At 44.1% G+C, this 21640-nt stretch overlaps 1 protein-coding gene across 1 annotated transcript in view; it reads right to left on the reverse strand.

The window, feature by feature from the left end:
- Positions 1-12791: 12791 nt before the first annotated feature.
- Positions 12792-21640, reverse strand: part of srbd1 (S1 RNA binding domain 1) — a 31115-nt gene continuing 22266 nt past the window's right edge. The window contains exons 15-19 of the mRNA XM_068741641.1: positions 19408-19514; positions 18533-18694; positions 17869-18021; positions 15065-15249; positions 12792-13286 (exon numbers count right to left, since the gene is read on the reverse strand). Of these exons, the coding sequence (XP_068597742.1) occupies positions 12994-13286; positions 15065-15249; positions 17869-18021; positions 18533-18694; positions 19408-19514 (900 nt within the window). The 3' untranslated portion in view covers positions 12792-12993. The remainder of the gene's footprint in view (positions 13287-15064; positions 15250-17868; positions 18022-18532; positions 18695-19407; positions 19515-21640) is intronic.

Here is a 21640-nt window from a genome sequence, read left to right on the forward strand (position 1 = left end):
CATTTTAATTTCCTGCTTGTTTTCTGATTTGTGCCATGGGTGAGACTGCATGTGTGTTTGTGTGTCTGTGCGTGTGTGCATGTGCATGTGCGTCAGTCTGCTAGTCTGCTATTTAAGTGACTCAGGAGAGTCACAGGGAGTTCACCCAACAACGACGTGCCAACACTGTCATATTCAAGCTACGTAGGTAATTTACAGGAAAGCTGTCGCACACACACACACCTACACACACACACACACACACACACACACACACCTACACACACACACACACACACACACACACACACACACACACACACACACACACACACACACACACACACACACACACACACACACACAGAGGAAACAAAGTCCTCTGTATTCCACATGTCAAACTCAAATATAAGATATTTTTAGTCGTCGATGTAGCAGGAGCCGGAGATTTACAGAGGTAGGTCAACGCTGTGGAATAAAATACACCTCTGAAAGACTATAAATATGTCCAAAAATCACAATTTAAATTACTTATTCTATTTCCAACAGCCATTTTGCCAACATATCCTTGATTGTTCCAAAATTGTATATGAACCACACCAACTATTAATCAAAACAGAGAGGGTTCAAGGTCGCATATTTGGACAAAACATGAATATATTCCACGCTACCCCGTGTCCCTGGAGTTTTCTGGAAGTCCCGCTGTGAAAGCTGAGAGGTATCGAGTCTCTTTACTCTGGTCAGGGCTTCGCTCACCTGGCCCATCCCCATCAAAGGTCTTCTGTTTGGGTGTAAAAGAGTTCAGTTTCTGGGCCTCCCACCACCAGGCTGCATGGTGGCATGCATGGAAAGAAGGTCCTGGAGTGGAGAGCTGCTAAGTGAGCGGGGGCCACGTGCGAGCCTGGGGAGTGAGTGTACAGGGCAGGCTGGCTAATGGTTCCCTCACTGGGGAGAAGAGGAATGTATGCTGGGGGAGAGAAGGGGAGGCAGGGCCCTAAAAAGCGATGTGTGTGTGTGTTAATTGTAGATGCTATTTGGGGGACATGTGTGTGTGTGTGGACTACATTTCCCCTCAGCACCCACACCGGGGGGGGGGGTGGACTCTTGAGAGAAATGCATTCAACACTTCATTCATTATACTCAGTACTCAGTTGTCATCCTCGGACACACGCCGACACGCATGCGTGCAGAAAAGCACACGCATGCAGTTGTGCCTGCAAGATCAGCTCAGGCGACACGTTCGTATGTAAAGCATGTCACTGATACCGTCAAGGTTAGAGGTTCAAATCCCGCTGGGAATACCAGGCAAAAACTGCATTTACCCAAACAGCGGAGTGCAATTTGTTTTATGGTCAGCCTTCCAGGAGGAAAACACACTCTCTAGCATCACTCCAGAAAAAAGACTTTTGGGTTCTTTAGCTCAGACAGCTACAAGGCAAGGTGTAAAGCATGCTTTATCTCATTTCAAAATGTGAAGGTATGATGGCATCTCATTATTAAAATATTATCTCGCACGCAACAGCGATCTAACGCCAAGTACTGAGCACAGTTATGACATAACATAAAAATACTGGATGTATTTGTTCCTGCAAAGTAACTACATCTTCACGTTCACACACTCATGCATATTTTATGTTATTATCCCCGTCTCACCCGACTCATGTCTGCAGCTCGATGCCACAGACAATAAAAGGAGGAAGGATGGAGGGAAGGACTGGACTCTACTGTGAAAATAAGCATGCGAAACAAACACCCAGCTTGAGGGTCGGGTTCCACTGTTGTGACGACAGCGATCGCGATGGAGGGCCATCGTAACCGGAGACGACGTAACGCACAGGATGTAACGGGTTGGCTGCTGAGATACAAACAGCGTTCAAAGATGTGTGGTGCAATGCGTGGAAAAAATTACATAAAATGATGAGTGAGCACATTCAATCGGAGACGCATAAACGGCGACAAAACAATATGCATGCAAATATGCACAGAATCAACACAGGCTGGGGTAATTTGATCAGAACCAACCCTGGGATAGCTGCGCAGATGAGACTTCAACCCAAATCTGGGAATCCCCACAGCCAAAATCCACACACACATACATGAAGCATTAACGTCCACATAGATGTCTTTATATGAGCGAGTAAATCTCGTCTACAATGTTTACATGACGGCTAATAGGTTATAAACGTCAACGCAATTAATGCGCAGCATTTAAAGGCGTTCATTGAGTCCTCCACCACCTCAATTACATACTGATGCTTTCCTTCTTAAAATGGCAGCCCACCTCAGCTCGGTTTCTATTTCTGACCGTATATGTCCCAATCTGTCAAAAATATAAAAATCAATTGATCCTGTCCTGCCCAAAAGCTTTTATTTCCTTATTAACGAGCTTCTTATACAAGGTAATTTTACCATTTGGTATGAATCTTGAAACACAGTCTACTACTCACACGACTAAAATGGTTTATATATTTGAAGCTTCCATACGTGAGAAAAAAAAGTCGACTCTTGCCGTTTTCCTCTCGCACTCGTCTTCTCTGTCTCACCTGAGCTAAAGGTCCTGGGAACAACACACTAACTCCTGCCGTGAATGACAGCCCATGGCCCGAGGTAGCCGGCGCCGCCTCAAGGTGAGGTTAGACCATCTCTTTCTCAGGTTTCCCTCTAAACGCCCCCGTTCTCTTCCTGCCTCTCTCTCCCCTCTTAATGCACCTTAAGCCTCGCTGTCGTGACAACGCTGCATGCAAACAAATGCAAAGCTCTGCAAAACCTTCACAAAGTGACAGGTGAGCGTAATGATGCAGAAGGTTGGATGCAAAGAGTGCCACACATTTAGTGTCTTAGGATGAGTGATAAACAAATGTGATTAAAATCACAGATACAAACCTACATCAACGGAAATACCGCCACATGCTCATCTGTGTGTGTGTGTGTGTATGTGTGTGTGGTGTGTGTGTGTACTGCCTGAGGTAGCAGGGTTTCTATTACAGTGATGCTTCCTTTCCCAGGTGAAAAGGACGCGGTGCAAAATCCCACAGCCTCAGGGGTCTAAAGCACCAGTTGCTCCCTAATTCTCCCCCCCATGCACCTGCAACACGCCTGTTCACTACGATCAAAATAAGATAGAAGTGCACCAATCAGATCCCACCCTGATGACACCCACACTTCAATTTATGTCTGAAAGCGTGCACGATCAAGCCGAGTTTGGATTCTGCAGGAGCCTATAGAAGAAAAGCACCATGTTTAGGAAGAAAAGCAAAAGTGCAACCCATAATAATGAGAAGAAAATCAATATCAATCAGATTGCATTTTTATTCTGCGGAGAGGAAAGCGCCCATACATGTTAAACAATAAATTATGAAAACACGGCGATGTTGTTACTGGAAGCCCTTTATGAAGACTCGGTAAGAATATTATTGGTATACATTTAAGTAACTCGGCTCCTCGATCGATTAAAGACTCAGACTTTCTTTTGCACTGCGGGCAGTTTTCATATTCACCGTTTATTTGCGGACAGTGCTGTCATCCCCACAACTCATCTGGTAAAGCCGTCACATTTCTCCTCAACTAGCTTTTTACAAAAATACACCATTATCGTACAGGCATAATTCATTTCAACGCTGCAGTGCTTAAAATGCAATCCCTACAGTTTATTCACCAAGTAATCTGGATTCCAGCTGCTTGGCTGTTTAAACGACAGCTTGCCAGAACTAGCTCAGCCACCATGGAGACCCCTTACTCAAACAATTGTTTAAAGTGTCGGGGTCTTTACGTTTGGTCGACCCACATGTAGAGACAGCAAGAACGGAAAGGGAAGGAGAAGATGAGGAGTACATGCAGACATGCAGAGGAGAGGGATGTTTAGCGAGGAAGGCTGGAAAGAGGGGTTCCTACTGTGTGCATTAGTGTCTTGGGGTTCTTGTAGTACATGGAGGCCACAAGGGAAGTCAGAATGAGCAATGAGACAATTAAACAAAAGGAGGACATGGATAATGTTCTCATCCATTTGAATGAAAGTGCCAAAAAATGAGGTCTGAAAATTGTGTAAATTGAAACGGCCATACTTCAAGATTATTCATTTCCTGTGGTATCTGAGTAAATATTATGAAGCGTACTCCAGAATACGAAGCGTGCTATCCATCATGACTCACACAAGCCAAGTTTGAGCTCACCGTTTCTTCAACATAATTAGTTGGAGCATTATAGAGGCTGTAAAATATAACATCTTACCTAAAACAGGAATCCGGAAGCGGACGGCAAGCGAGCCAGAGCTGCTTAGGAAGTGTTGAATGGAATTCCATTATACTCCATATGATTGATTTTTTTTATTTCTGTATTTACGGTAAGTATTTTGTGTTAATTATAGGAGAGGTACTGTGTTACTTTCTTATTGCTTAAAGCCTGACTTTACCTTGGCTTGCCAGAGACTGATATTTCAGCCTGGTCTCATTCCCGTGGCTCAAATCTGTTTGACATCAGACATCCATCACATCAGAAAATGTATTGAGCATGACCAAATCCTTTGTGAAGGTTAGTTTTTGATCCAAAACATAAAATATTGCTTCACATTCACAAAGTTAGCGAGGCGTCATGCATTGAAGTGCTAAAGGTTACCTTGCATAGATCGGAGCAAAGCGGCGTTAGCATCTGATCATCTGGAGGGAACGTGTTGCAGCTGTTTCCAACACATTCTTCTCCTCTTTTCAAGACAGTGAAATGCTACTGTACAAATAAACACTAGCAGTGTTGGCTTCTGGTGGGACATTGTGCATATGCATGGAACAGGGCTTTATAAACATGTAATAACATGGCAATGACAATCATGTGCCCTCCTAATTGCACGGCGGCTGATCCCACCTTCTACTCAGAGGGGAAGGAGACCCGAGACTTTGCACCGGCTGTGTAATTTCAACCCCCCCCCCACCCCAATTTAATCTTGTAACGTTCACACAGAAAAGTGAGGCCCGGTAAAGGAGCAACAGCAGAGAGAGAAAGAGAACGAGAGAGAGAGAGGGGGGGGCTTTCTCGCTCTGCAGGCCAGCTGAGATGAGGCGAATGACTGGATGCATTTCTCTCCTCTTTCCAATGCCTGCAACACCGCGTGCCAGCTGGCCAGACAGGAGCAGAGACTTCTGGGATAGATTTATGTGTAGCGGTGGGTCTAAACTGGCCACACATAAGGATGGCCTCTGAAGAATTAACATTGATTGTTCCAGTTGTCGGGGTACGTGTGCAGGATCCTGGCAGCCTGCATACGTCTGGTTTGCCTTGTCTAAGCCGCTCTCCGTCAGAAATACAACTGCAGACACTTTGTAGAGACTAACACACATGTTCGCATGAACACAACCACCCCCTCATCCCCACTTGGCTCCGGATGAGCCGACCACAACACATGAAGAGGCTCAGTCGATGCAGCGTGATGACTAAAACTGCTTCTCGTTCATCACTCACTTTACAGCAATGTCTTTGTTTCTGACCTCTTTAGTTTAGACACCCATTATAAATACCACTGGTGCAAGGAAATACCCCCCCCCCCCCAATGTCCTTACACATGTCCGCTAAAATAGAGTAATTTAAATGCTTGTCTAAGCAACAATTTTCATGTCTGTGGAAAGCGGGATGAAATGTTCTCAGGATGCCGTGCAATCCAGCCGCCTCTGAGCCCGCTTTGGATTTATACACAAAAAGGTGCTGCTCCACTCCAGTAAGACTTTTCTCAGGATTCTGAAACCACAGCTGACTCAGAACTGGCCTGCTGACCAGAAGAAGAAGAACGTCTGATCTGGAGAAACGGTTTACAGACGATATTGCAGAGGGACAAAAATAAATAAAGAACATGTTCATATATTTAAACATTCCTGGATCCACATAGCGATCCGGATGATCGTCAAAAGGTTCTAAATTGTTCTCGCTATCTTTATGCACCAACCATGTAAAGTAAAAGTTAATCAGACTTGATTTTAAATCCATAAATGGGGGTTTTAATGTAAAAAATTGAAAACAAATTCCTGACCTGATTCTGGATCAGAACCAGAGGACCTTTTTCATGGTAATGCGTTCCCAAACCACCTCTCTAGTGACCTATGCTTATCCAACAGTGCAGCAGAAAGGCGGTTCTCCATTCCTGATATTTTCTGCTCGAGTTATGACTTCAATTTAATACCTCCTCTTGATTTTTCATTCTATTTGCTCACTTCAATGGATGTTGCTTCGCTGATGCCATCAATGTCACTTTGGAAATGTTGTTGAGGGAAACAGTCAGTAACACCAGTATTGGTTCAGATATGAAGCTCAGAGGTTTTATGAGAACAGATCAAGAACCGATAACGTGATAGCAGAATTTCAGTGCAGTCGGTGCAGAAATGGACGTGATCACAATGACTAATTCTTGCAAATAACATCTGGCATGTGACAAGTATGAGAAACTGGGATTTACGGTGCATCGACAGCGTTCAGACAGAAGTACAGAGGGACACGATCACAAACTGATCTATCAAAGAACATCTGAGGGATGTAGATGGATCATTAAACGCAAGCAAACACATACTCAGAAACTCTAGCGGTTTTCCAGCGGAGTAGAAATAACATTATGCTGCTAACTGTGCATAACAAATTGGCTGCCAATTGTCTCTGGAGTATCACATGGCCACCAACGGCTACTACGATTGGCTACCTGACAGGATGACACGAGTATTGGGTTAGCAATTGATTGGGTGACGTGCGGTGGAACAGATGGAGTAGAGAGGAAGTGTATTCCCAGGAAAGCACACCAAACCACTGGGTTTTTCCACAGGCAGGTGAGGTGGACACACACACACACATACCTCCCTCTGACTGGCTTTGGCTCTTCCTGGTTTTCTCCAACCCTCATAAGCTATTTGGTTCTGAATAGATCTCCATTATGTTTAATTAGCCTCTCAGGTTTCGCTGGAATGAACACACATGTGCGTGTGCGTGTGTAGGTTTGTTCTTTTTCTTTTCTGACTGTAAAGTCGTGTCTTGTCTGCAAAATAGGTAGCATTGACCCATTAAAGACAAAAATCAGAATCGACACACTTTCAAATGCAAGAATCAAACAGTCTGCTGTGATTCATCAGGATTTATGATGTCACTGGCTGACCAATGACAAACAGAGCATGGCTGCCCTTGTTAAAGGGGGGTCTCAATGCTCAGAAGAAAGCAGGACCCATTGACAATCAACCTTTAATCTCCAATCATACCCCTTGTAGTCACTTCAGTGTCCCCATAAATCTGTCCAACCTGTGACAGCCCAATACTGAATGAATGCACAAACCAAAGCTCAGGCACAAGCCGTGCCTTTCCACTAATTTACAACAAATCAGAAAAACAAACCTCCTGCACTGTGAGAACCGACCCACTCCCCCTCTGTGCAGAGGTCTGCAGCAGGGGGCTTTATTCCCTTCACCACTGGTTGGTCCGTTCGGTCCGCTGCCAGCTGTCTTTTATTAATATGTTTGAGATATGGATGTATTTTACCTTTCAAAAAACATCGGTGAAAAATGTGCCTCTCCTGGAACTCTTTTCTGAGCGTGCCGCCCTCTGTGTTGAATTCTTCTTTGCTGCAGAGGCCTGTGGGGGTTTATAAAAAGTGCCATGAAATCCAGCTGCTGTTGGCACGGCAAATATCTCTCAGCAGATAACATGCATCTGCGCTGTTGGTGCACTTACAGCCTCACGAGCGAGGGAATGTTTGGTGTGTGCTACAACATGAAGGGGGAGAATTCACGGGTGTCAAACCGTAAACTAGATGAAAACGGCTCATTTCACGCTCTCTGGGCAGGTAAACCAGAGAAATGAATGAATGGATTGGGAAAATAATCACACACCAAAATGTGTCCCATCAAGGCACCCCCTTTCTCACAAATATAAAATGATTTAAAATAAAGATTTGTTCTACCTGAAGTGACTTCAGCGAGCGTCGTGACAAAGAGAGCCGCTTCCAGGATCCTTGAGCAAATGTTACAGCAATTTCCATGATATTCATAAACAAATTAGGATTAAATATACTATGTTACTATATAATTTTATGTATGTTTGTTTGTTTGCTCTTTGTTCCCTCAAAGGTGACCCTGAGGATCTCAACTCCAGGTCATGTTCATGTTCAGCGGGCCCTACCTTAGTAGCTTAAATCCATGAGTAATCTGTGTGGAGGAAATTGTTTCCAGGTGTGTTAAAGACACTCCAGAACTGTTGGGCCTCGTGTTAATGGTTTGCTGAGACACTCAAGGCGGCTTGGTGGTGTAGTGGGTAGAGCTGTCGCCTCACAGCAAGGAGATACCGGGTCCTATCTGTGGCCCCCCACCCTCCAAAAACATGCAATTTAAGTGAATTGAATTGATTACTCAAAATTGTCCGCAGTGTATGAGTGTGTGCGTAAACGGTCGTCTGTCTCTGTGTGATGCTGGAGTGGCAGAATCCTTTCGTCTGTCGCTGAATAGAGCCGACATGGAAGTTCTTGTAATGAATCCGGATGCTTCCAGAGCAATTTGGGAACCCATACAAAAATTTGAACAGACAATTCACAAAAAAGTCTTTCTTTGGGTTATTGGCTCTATTAAGTGGGCTACAAATGTTCCCACATAAAAGTACTACTAGTGGGTAGAAATGGTAAAATGTCTTCGAGTCATGAGTCAAACCACTGAAATATGAAACTGAAGCCTCACACATCACCAGTCAAAGAAATGTAAACCATAGGCTGTTGGCTTTATAGTGGTGAATGTGAATGTGCGTTTTGTGCCAGTAATGTAAAAGTGAATATCAAATAGATATTCAGTGGATGAGGATGAATGTCACATAATTTAACTCATCCTACAGGGAGATAAATAACAGGCGATGACATGAGAAAACCCTTTTTCTGCCGTTTGCCTGTTATTTCAGTTAACTCGTAATGAAGGTGCTCCTTTTCCTGTAAGAGACATTTCAATTGCATTGCAGGTCTAACCCTGTTTTATTACCGGTATACTGAATGCATTTTTAAAAAAAAATTACAGTCAGCTCTATCACGGATTGTTGCATTATATTATCCCGATATCCTAAAGTCCAAATCAATCATCTTCATGCACTCTGAGCTGTCCCTCAGACGAAACACAGCAGTGCATTGCTATTATTAGAATGACTAGCTCCTCATGCCAGCCGCCATTAAAGTGTGCACGAAGTTCTAATGTAGAGGAAACGCGCACAAAAAAGAGAATACATTTTCTGGATTAATATCTTGGTTGTTTCCTTGTTTCAATGACAAACCGGGGGGGTCAGGACCCGGGAACAGGAAGTGGCCGTTCTGTCCCAGACCCTTTCTCCCTGCACCACCCTGGAGGGAATCACATGGAGATGAATTTGGGTGCTTAACTTAATCATTCAACATCATTTTTTTAAGCTTTAATTTCCTTCCATGACCGTCTGCAATCAATACAAGTCGATTACTTTAAACGGGACGTAAGAGCTGCAGCTGTATGTGGTATAACAAAAAAAACTTCTTCTTGTGCCCAAAAGTACAAGCCACTTTAAACATAATTAGTTATGGAACACGAGACATTTTGAAAAGGTGCCTGAATCAGCGATTCCTGTTTTCTTTTACAAATTACAAGATTGCACAACACAGAATAAAGTTCCTGACAGCACTCTGTGGAATGCATGACATAAGGGAAGCTATGAAGGTGGACTGGTGCATCTATCTATCTATCTATCGATCGATCGTATCCGTCCAGAGCGGGGGATGGCTGGTGAACATGAACACCAGGATCATGACTGCAGGGACTTTTCTCTTGATATTCCAGCATCCTCCGATTCCCTTTCCTTGTTTTTCCACTCCACCTCCACCTGCAGGACTTCCTGCCAAATAAAACACAGTCTGACAGCAATAGACCAACCAGCGGCAAGGCTGCTGGACATTGGGAACTTTAAGCAACTTCAAAGTCAAACTTAGTCGCTGTCTTTGGAATGCCTGGCAAAAAGTTGGAAAATAAAAATCAGCACAAGAGATGACAGAGAGGAAAAGAAAGACAATTTAAAACCGGAGGTCTTTCGGAGGAGTCGGTCCTCCCTCGAGGAAATCTGTTAGCAGCTATTTAACTTCACCTGACTGGGGAGGCGTTGGACCTGTTGACGATGCATCATCTTCCCTGAGGGATAGATTTTATATGACCATGAGCTTATTCTGAAGATGAAATGTAAACGTTATTGCTCTCATATATATTTTCAGCGCGAGTGAAAGCGTTTGCTACATTGTACATCCTCAGCTTTCTTGAAAGGCTAATACAACCAGTAGCGACAGAGGAAAAAGCCGCAAGGACAGATTGTCTTCCTGTCTGGTAGTATTTGCACGTCAGTGGACCCAAGCACGCCGGCTTTTCGGAGCATCCAGATACGTGATGAAGTATGTGAACGCTTGACAGAGAGAGTGCGAGAAAAGGAACAGACAGAGAGACAAAAACACATGACAAAAACACAGTTTGTCTCAGAGCCAATGAATGATATATATGTCCCTATGTGTGTGTGTGTGTGTGTGTGTGTGTGTGTGTCCTGGCACGTGTGAGGTGGTGTGTGGGCGTCAAGAGGGAAAGCTCATAAAACCCATGATCACACTGATGAGGTCACGGGGAGTGAAACCGGAGAAAGCCTTTCATTTCCTGTCTCATTCCATTCCTCGGTCTCCTTCCTCCATCCATCCACGTCTTCTCTCTTTACTCGCGTTTCTTTTTTTTTTAATCAGCAACGTCTGAAACCAAACTCTTCTCATCCTCTACCATCTAGGAGCGCTTCAGATACCGTAGTTTAGGTTTCTTTTAGTAAAACAAGAGTACAGGGACAATTATTTGTGACTCTTGTTTGTACTCATCATAAACAAATGCTTGGCGCTCACGTTAAAAACCTTTCTCTGTTGTTTGTGGTTTATCTCGCCGAGTTACAAAGAACTCAATTTCACCATGTTCTGTTTTCAGGAACTCAAGATGCCAAGAGGATTCTGCTTTCACTAGCATCTATTTTTGGGTTTGTTAGTCTGGTTTTCATCATAGAAGTCGATCCAGATTAAATTGTAATATGGATTCCCCCCCCCCCCCCCCCCAATATTTTAATCAATTACACATAAAACCACAACAGATTTATTTAGACTCCTTTGGTTGATGATAAAAGAGAAACTTTTCTGCTGATCAAGGAATTTTTGGCAATCTAAGTACCGGTAAGGTAGGGAATTTCCATACCAGATGGGATTCCACAACGTGATTACATGCCGCGAAACACCGAGCAGGCAGAATGAGAATTCCAGTAGAAACGCAGGCACGAGAGATGTACTGGAATCCAGCGCTGATATCCGAACTAAACTGTACTGATCTGTTAATTATATAAATGTCTTAATCTGAACCCACATTCTCCTCATTGACTACGCACCCACTACGGAGAACAAGAAACGGAAGAGGGATTAGAAATCCCTACAGAACTGATGTAAAAACACACAATATATCAAAGGTTTATTAAATGTCTAGCTAGTTTACTGGACGATGCTGCAGCAACACTTGCAGTGGACATACTGACACCTTCATTAGCAGGTTCCATTGCTCGTCTTTTCTCCTCTAATGGCACTAAAAGATGAAGAGTCCGCATGTGCCTGTGTAAGTTGCTTGTAGAGCCTGTGAGGTATGGCTTACCATCAATTTTCTTCACATTTCACCAAATCCTCCAGGCACACCTGAGCTCAGTCCATAACACGACAGTAGAGACGCACGGCACTGGAGGACAACCACTCCTGCTGTTACCCCTCTTGTCATTGGCTCATCCACTGGTCAACACTGGACAGAAACTCTGAGAATGATGCTGAGGGAAGCAGCGTCTGCTTGTATGAATGTGTTGTGTTCCCCAAGACAAAAACACTGGATGCGTTAAAAACAAGACACGCTGCCAAAGTACGGTGCAGAAGATCAAAAAGCAAGCACAAGACAAAACGATGACAAAGTGAGTTAATGTCATATAAAATGGGCAACGTTTATGACAAAAAGAAAAACAATGGAATACAGTATTGTAGTCCAGGCTGTGTGTGTGTGTGTGTGTGCGTGCATATTTCTCAGATCATCACTAGGCAGGCTGCCACTTGTGATTAATGTTGACTGAACATCTCTTTGTGTTTGTGACTAGAACATATTCTATTTGTTCCCTCAAGGGGAGAAAGTGAAGCGGCAGCACGAACAGTGATTAGGTATCCTGCATTCAGCGTAACGTTTAGCGCTGGAGACCTCAGGCTCTCTCGGAACTATATTTCATGCATTTTTCTTTGTTATTTATTCCGGTTTCATAAAAACAAATTAGATAATGTGGATTGGGAGTCTGGGATTAATTTCAAAGCAGCTGATTAGTGTGTGTTTGCATGTGTATGTCCTGGGATAATTGTGTCTGGGACAATGCCTGAAAAGCCTTCAGGCTTTACCGCAGTCTGGGAGATAGACCCCCCCCCCCCCCCCTCCTCGTCATCTCTGACCACCCCCAACTGCCCCTCAGCAAATTCGTACTGTTTTCACATTTTCCTATTATGTGAAAGAAAAACTTGTTCTTTAACCGGTGTCTTATTTCCTCTTTCCGTGATTTAACACATCTGCTCCTCTTTTTCTCCCACCTTCCTTTTCTCCATCCTCGCTCTTTCCATTCTCATCCACGTCCCTCCTCTCTGATGTGAATCTTATCACAACAATGACTGATAAAATGTTTGCTTCTGACAAAATGTACCTGGAGAGATATGTTGGAAATATTTTTATTATCATAAACTTTGCTTTACTAATGTATCCAAAGACAATGGAATCAGCTTTGATCAGACTTTTGTTTGTTTTTATTGAATGTGTGTCAGAATTAGCATTACTGGTAAATAAGATATTCACAATGAATCGCCCCTCATTGGTAAACAGCACTGTAGAAATCCAGAACTTCTGCACATATAAAGGACTAAAACTGACTAACAGGGAACATGCACATACAGTACTAAAAACGTATGCTGAAAAACTACACAGGAGTAAACTACTGCAGGACTCTGATTAGATCCAGACCAATACGTCCCCTCTGAGGGTCCAAACTCAGAACCCGGACCTCCACGCGTTCCCCGGGTCCCAGGACCAGGCTGCGGCGGCGCTGGTTGGCAGGAAGTTTGTCGAGGGTGATGTATCTTTTGTGGATGAGGCCGGAACGGCCAACGCCGATGTCTATGAAAGACCCGAACAGAGCCGTGTTGTCGACTCGGCCCGTCAGCACCGCACCCACCTGCAGATCACTCATCGACACGATGCCTCGCTTAAAGTCTGCCCGTCCAAAATCTGTTGACGGTTAAAAAGAGAGGCAATATCAGAAATATAAAATAAATAATCACTTTTTAAGGGAGGGGACATGCTATGAGTAAAACATCAAACACACATATTTGGCATTGGAAACGGGGATGCAGGAAAGCAAGCGGGCTCCCAAAAGCATGGGGGGGGGAGGCAGAAGTGACAGACAAGACACTACACGGCGAGAACCAATCGAATACCCGTGTCTGCATACGTCCATGTTTCTCATCACTCTATTTTGACCCTCTTTTCCATTTGGTGCATTCATGAGATGTTGTTTTCTTTTCTCTAGCGTTAACACAAACGAGGACGGCTTGCACCCCAGGAAATAGTCCGGTCCAATTATCCTCCCCGCAGCACTGATTTCATGCGGTAGCCTCAGCCCATCTGTTTACTCAGCTGAGCAAAGGGTAGGAATTCTAGTGCAGAGTGCTGCAACCCAATAAGGCCAACCTGAGAATGAACCTCAAGGAGAAGAGCTAGCCAACACAGACTGGGAATCCAGACTCCACTATTTTCTCCCCACACGCTGTACAAAGTGTACCCTAAAGAGCAGCCTGGCATTAGGACACGAGCTAGTTTGGATCTACCTGACCGGGCCAAAGGAACTTCTATAGTAAAAAATGATCTCTAAAGAATATAAAGACTTTTCAGGCCAAGATGATTTGTCACATGAGCCAAGAGCATAGAAGGAGATTATTTAGCTAATTTATTCTTTTGAAAAATGTGTAAGTATTTTCTATATTGCTCATCTCAAACAGGAAGTTCTCAAAGGCTCATTTTCTTGACATAGAGGCTTAGTTACAACGTTTTAGTTGAAGTTTTGTTGAGAAACAAATATCCAATATCCATATTTATTTACAAGAGCGACTCTTGTATTTCAAATACCATTTTCAATTTCGTTTCAAAATTCAGACCAGCAAAGGGTTAGACTCTAACCCCCCCCCCCAGCAAATTGGCAGCAATTTCATCACAAACATGGTCCCATGAAAACTGAGGCCAAAATTCTTCCTGAGAAAGCAAAATTGAGCTTCAGAAAAAACGGTTCTGACCGAGAATAATTTTATGGCCATTTTTACGCTTGCCTGAATGTATGAGAATGAATTGCATGAAAGAGAAAAGCAGAGGCATTTCTGTATTTGTGGCAGTAAAGATATGATGTCCAAAAGCACAGTCTGCTGGACCCATCACATCATAGTGTTAGTGTTTCTGGGCTGTAGGGAGGAAGGGTAAGCACTGTCAGACGCTATCATGTTACACTGCCAGGACATGCCTATTATAATGAAGGCAATAGAAAAGCCAGTGTGTGTGTTTTAACTAGCAAACCAGTCAAATAACTGGGCAAAATACAAGTTCAAGTCTGTACCAGTCAGCGGGGGCCAATAAAGGACATCACGAGGGAAAGATGAGAGCCTAAGAGGAGTTACTGCGACTGCTTGGTTGCAGATTCAAGCCGGCTATGAAATTTATATGATTGAAAACACTGATAGTTCTGTGTTCAGTGACTTCAACACAGAGACATATGTGAAGCGATACAGATGCTTGGCACAGATATAAAAGATCTGACTCTGGTTTGGTTCAATTTAAACCCCTTTAAATGGATTAAAAGGGGTTTCAAATGAACAGAATTGAATGAATTTTCTTTTTTTTTTATTATTATTGATAATTCTCCTTTGAGTTTTTTTGTTCTTTTACTTCATGTCTATGTTCTGTGACATAAAGCATCTTTAGACAACAGAATATCAATGTTCCAGCAGCGGGATTCTTACTTTGTCGTATGTCAAGGCCCAGTGGCTGCGTGAGACCGTCTATGATGAGCTTTAGGGTCTCTGCGGTGGTGTCAACTGTCCTGGCCAGTTCCTCCATGCTGCTGCTCCCCACTTTCCTCTCCACACTTTGTCGCAGGCCTGCGCTTCCAATCTGGTCTGGACTCCCCCCCACTATGGACAGAAGTCTGCAGAGAAATGGAGATTGTTCAAAAACATGTAAAAGCATCAAGGCGGAGCTTAAAAATCCCATTGCCTTGATAAGGACAAAATATAAGAAGAAGAGAAAAGAAGACAGGATGCAAGGAGGGAGGGAAGGTACAGGCAGAGCAGGAAGACTGATGTGGAAAAGAAAAACGAAAAGACAAAGGACAACAAAGAATCAGGAAGAAAGGAAGGGAAATGAATGCTAACCCTAGGAAAATGTAAAAGAAGGAACAAGGGGCTGGAGGAAAGGAGGGAAGGTAGGAGGTGTGGAAGTAATTACACATAAAGTCGCGAGCAGCCAAGTCGGGACTTTGTGTCCTAAAAGCACAATCATACACATTTATTTTACCCCCTATTAGATCAGGTAAATCCATGGAGGGCTGTAAACACCCTCACACCTCGTCTCATGAAGCTGCCTCCACTTTGCTAAGGTTGGACTGTTTGTCCTTCTGTCAACTGGCTGGAAAACTCTCCTTCGATCCCTTTACTGTAACAGGATGTCCCACCTCCAAAATGTCTAGACATTTCCTCAAGCTGCACCATTTAAAATTCATCGAGTCTGAGACTTAACGCCAAGCTAATTAGCTCGTCTATAACACAAACAGACTGGCATCAGCGCCGGTAGCAAACCGGCGTTATGGGAGACAGCCGACGTGTGAAATCGTGCGTACAGTCTGCACTATTTAGAGTCGGCGGTTTCCACGGCTAGTGATAAAATGCATTTGCCACTATGCATGTGTTCATGTGTGGACCAGCTGGGTAGCGTCCATGATGGATGTCGCTCACTGGCAGCCTGACGCCAAACAGGCTCCACAGCTGCCCCCCCCCCCCAAGCCGCCATGATGGACACAACAGGTGGACGGCAACGTATAAGAATACACACATAACACACAAAGTTGATTCATACAGCGTTGGCAGTGGCAGGGACGATGCGGATGTAACGGGACACAGTTTGTGTACAAATGAGACAGCTGTGAGCGGAAAGCCCCCCCCAGCTAAGTCACCATTTACCACCCAACAGAGGGAGACGAGCTGAATTATCCCTTAACACCAGCGGACCGGATCGGCACAGAGTAGAAGCCAGACACATGTCAGATAGCCCCCCCCCCCCCCCACCAGTGGGAATCCAGCCTGGGACCTTCTACTGCTGCTGGTCACTCCTACTACTCCCTTACACATCCTGTCTTTCTCTACTCTGTTGAAGCGTGTTAAAATGGAACGAAGCTGAAAGTGAAAGCAGGCTGACCTCGTTCCCGTAAATTAGAACACGTCTCATCTGAGGAGAGAACGATGTTGAATTACGATCAAGTTGAGTCCTGGCTCCGGATCTTACAATAGTTTTGGTGGGTTCTACTTTCAGGTGTGTGTGTATGGGGGGGGGGGGGCATGAAACAGACTTTATCCAGGCCCACAGCAACACTCTGTCTTGTATTATAGCAGCATTGAGTCCTCAGAGGAAGATTCAGAACGGACTGTGAGTCAGAGTGAATTCAATTTCTTTATTTGATCCAAGATGTTCTAATAAAGTAGATCCTCCACACCTTCTGCCTGTATGTGTGTGTGTGTGTGTGTGTGTGAGTGTGTGTGTGTGTGGTATAAGGTTACAAAAAAGAGGGCAATGTGTGGGCTGTAAACAGTAATGGAGGATCCAGTTTCACTGATGTGATGAACATGATATTCCCCACACATCATATAATCGCACACACACAAAAGCAAATCCACACAAAACAAAAAAATCCACCACAGTTCTCCCTCCATACTTCTTGTTTTCAGTTGTAGATGAGGATGTGAGAATAAAAGGAGTAATCTCTATGATTCCATAACAGTTTATGCTGTACTCAGTCTGATATTTAATTCTTTGAGAGAGGACAGAGGTCAAAATGCATGTAATTTGCATGCCAGACCAGCAGTTGGCAGTGTAGCATGTCAATATCAAGAGCAGCGCCACTGCATGGTGCTTGGACTGAAAACATAATGGTCATGCAAAATGTGTGGGGATAAAAGGAAAGCAACATGATATACGGACGCACACGCCCACGAAGAAGACGCACAAGAAACACGTTTTCAGAGAGCAGCAACAATCTATCTTCACACGTCCATACGGAGGGACACGCCCACCCCACTCACATGCAGTGAGCCCATTAAAGAGACGACAACATACTGGGAGTGATGGTTTGAGCCACTGGTGTCAGGACTTATGTAGACTAAACACAGCTGAGTGACGACATCTGCAGCAGGGAGGCTTCTCCCTCTCTTTCGCCCCCCGTGTGTCACGGGGCATGGAAGTCTCGGACACATGTTGGGCGCGTTTTCTGGATGAGCATCAGCAGCCAACGATCACCTCTCACTCCGGGAAACGCACACACAGATAAACACAGGCAGCAGTGTATCTAGTATCTCGTGCCTCTGCAAATCAAATCAGATTCCTGCGCCGCCATGCAAACATCTCAACCCTTATATAAACGTATCAAACGCGTACATGTAGGTTTATTTCATCCCATGTAAATATATATGTATATAGGCGTGAGAATGAACATAAAAAAGGGAAATGTCTACATGTATATCGAATAAACCTCTCTCGTGTTTTGGATGGACTGTACCTCTCTGCCACATGGTAGGACTCGGGGTGTATACAGGTCTGGTCCAGGGGGTTAAATGAGGTCGGTATGTTGACACCAGTCTTTCCTTTGCCGGCCTTCGCCGCTGGTTTCACCAGCACTGCAGACGCAGGACGAGCTGATGATGATGATGCACTGTTTGGACAGAGAAGAGAAGGCCGCGTAAAAAGACAGCATTTGATACATTTACAAATATAAACCTAATAATACTTGAACGGCTTTAACATGTACTTTTACTCACTTTTTTTTTGTTAGTGTTCTTTAGCAAGTTTAGACATTTCATTGCACCAGAATTCTTGATCCATGTCGTGTATTGCGCTTCTATGCAGACGCACGTTAACATTCTAACGTGTTTGATTTCCACTTTATTTTCCACGCATGTGTGTGTGTGTGTGTGTGTGTGTGTGTGTGCGTGCATCTTGGCCCATGAAGCTGCACCTTGAATTGAATGTTTCTGATAAATTTCTTCAGAGAAAAGTCGATATATATTTCTCAAAACCGGGCTAATTCAAACTGAAGCGGCCTGTTTGGCCAGACAACACTCAGTGCAAGTGCTTTAATCTGACACATAAAGGAGATTAAAGCGAGAAGGCAATGAGAAACAGAACTGAGTCCATGTTTATGTAGAAACGGCTTTAGAGATTACCTGGTTTGCAGGTTGATCCTAATGAAGCCAGCACATTGCTGGAAGGACTTCGGCCCCATGCCCTTGACCTGTTTGAGCTGCTCCCTGTTGGTGAAGGGACCGTTCTGCTCTCTCCACTCTGCAATACTCTTGGCCCTGCCTGCATTCAGACCTGCTAGATGCCTGAGGAGATCAAACAAATGTAAATGAGAAAGGTTCGCAGCTCATACGAGATTCCTAGAACAGACAATCACCCAGAGCGTATTGTGCAGACGGTAAAATAAAGTTGAAATGAGCAGGGGCAAATCAAAAGATGCAGTTTGCTAGTATCGGATATCTGCATGCGAAGCAATGAAAAAACGACGTTTGAAACTCAATCAGGTCCGCTCTGTTAATGTCCAGAGTGACTCACTCACACGTAGCAATGTCAACACTCGACATAATGCCTCAGTCATCAACACGTCTGTGTGCTTAAGGTGTCTATGTGTTGGTACCAGAACTACTGGCAGGAGTGGAAAAAGCTCACTTGCAGAGCAGACGGGTAAACAGATGACCTGATGCCGGCTCATTTCACCGTTTGTATCTACCGTGCGATTCCTGTACTTCTCAACGATACATGTGTGTTGCCTGCTATAAATGCAAATTCATGCATACATATTGAGTGTGTGCGTGTGTGTGTTCATGTTCTCACTGAGCATCTGCCTACGCATGTGTGGATGAAGCTCTGTCATGCTGTGACTTCTAAGGGAAACTATGTCAGCTTTAAGCTCTACTTCACCTCCGTTTCACTATTTGCGTGTGTGCCTGTGTGTGTGCGTGAGTGTGCACGTGAGTCCAGGTGTGGTGTGCGCTAACTTGTGTTCACATTTATGTATATGTCTTTAGATGGAGTCTACCTCATCAGTGTCTCAGAACAGATGTTGATGTCCACTCCCACAAAGCTCACACACTCCTGCACCACGCCGTCCAGGGCTGCCTTCAGAGCTTTAGCTGGCACATCGTGCTAGAAACACACACACACACACACACACACACACACAGAAGAGATGTCAGGCTGAATAATGGATTCGCAGACAGAATGACAAGCGAGTGCTGACTGAGACAGTTAGTGGTCGATGTAGTCATAATCATTTACAGATAAAAATCCCATTAAACAGCTGTGGAAACCTTCACGCGGCTCACCGTGCCACCCTCGGCTGTCTCAATACTCTGATTTTTCCATCATTTGAAAACAAACATGTCTACCCATTATGTTTTAATGGATATTTTTACTAGAATCAACCTAAAGTGTTCCGTTTACATAAACCCCACGCTGTATATTTGCTCACTATTATAGCTTGTTTCTGCTACGTGTGATATTGTCTCATATCGGCACAATTTTCCCAAGGGAATTGTTACAATTTATAAGATAGACAGATGTAACGCAATGAAATACAGTCAAAATGAGACAGGTTTGACTGGCAAGTAAAAAGCAGGTGAGAGGCAGGGAGAAAGAACAGGAGGTAAAAGAGGGGGGGATATTTAGTTTGGCTCTCAACGACATCTGACGACCACAAACGGTTCTTGTTAGCAGAGCTCCCCCCGTCAATAAGGAGCCCCCAAATGAAACCTTTACACTTAACACTACACTTAAAATATTGCCTGGATATATTTTCCATATGCCCTGATAAATAAGTAGCAGGGAGGAAAGGTCATGACGTCAAAAAATCAAGCGAAAGGAAAGGTTTGTGTTATAAATAATAATAAAACATCCTGAAAAAATGCACTGAATCAAAATAAGATATCGGAAAAAGACAAGACATCCTATGAAGCGGATCGCCGACAGTTCACATGCATGTGTGTGGGAATGGAAGAATAAAATGGGTTGTTCTGTCACACGATCTGAACAAATACAGCAGACAACAACGGCCGCTTGTAAACACACCCATCCCCGACAACAACAGCAGGACAGCGAGACAGATGAGGACACAGGGAGCGTGAGACGGACCAGATGCTTTCCAAGTTTACCGCTATGCTTATACAGACGGTTCTAAAAGCCGAGTACATGATTTAGTCTGAATGACGATAATTACAGATTTGGACAGATTGTGTTTCTTATTATTGGGTTTACAACAGGACGGCATCAACAGGGAGTAACACACTACACTCTTAACTACTGTATGTCTTCACTCGGGCGTTTATACATCCATGACAGGTTTACTACGATGCTGATTCACATGTAACTCAAACATTTGTCCTGCTCTATCAGCTCCACCAATGTAGACAGGGGTGTGAGCCTCTGCCTTCAATTAAAGTACCGGTAAGCACGCTGCTTTTTGCTTTGAACAGTAGATTGCCTGTGCACCACTCTACAAGGCTGTTGAGTAACTCCTGACACGAGCTGTTAGTCATTGTACGTAATGTGTTGCGTGAAAGGGAGAGGCTTGCCTATCAGTTAGAAACAAGGCATCGTTCCCACCAAACCAGGAATGAAGGTTTCCTGATTTCCGGTAGGTGGATGCAGAAAGAAGAGAGAGACACAGATGGTCAGAGAAGAGGAAATAATGTGTAACGGCACACCCCTGGATGCTTTCACATGAGAAAGGTGGAGGTGTGCGCGAGTGAATTTTTTAACCTGCTGTAAAACCTCGACGAATGTGTTCGCACATTCTTGGTGAAACCCAATAGAGCTGGGAGCAGCAGAGGATCGGAGACATACAATCGTTAAGATGTGTGTGAACCTCGGTACGAAACTGTTCAATTAGGGATGGGAAAAACTGAAAGGAAGCTGAAACCTCACTTCATTAGTATTGATTTCATCCGAGATAGAAAAGAAAAGCGATGTGCTTGTTTGACATAACAGCGACAAAAGAATAAATGCATTTTCCGGGTGTTTGTCCTGAGATCCCGAGCGGCGCTCTGCTCTCAGTTTCCTGAGGCACTGATCGAACCGATGGAGCGCATCCATCTTTTAATCCAGCTCTCGGTTCACACATCACCGGTCGCTGTCATTCTCGTGACTTTGAGGTAAACTGGGAGCTGAAAATTACAAAATTCTGAATTATCATGTGTTAATATTTTTTTTCCTCCTGTGACTTCTTTTTTGCCGCTCTAATTTAACGTCTCTACTGCTCTCTTTTTAAATTACAA

Source organism: Brachionichthys hirsutus, chromosome 7 (genome assembly GCF_040956055.1).
Source record: "Brachionichthys hirsutus isolate HB-005 chromosome 7, CSIRO-AGI_Bhir_v1, whole genome shotgun sequence".
Taxonomy (NCBI): domain Eukaryota; kingdom Metazoa; phylum Chordata; class Actinopteri; order Lophiiformes; family Brachionichthyidae; genus Brachionichthys; species Brachionichthys hirsutus.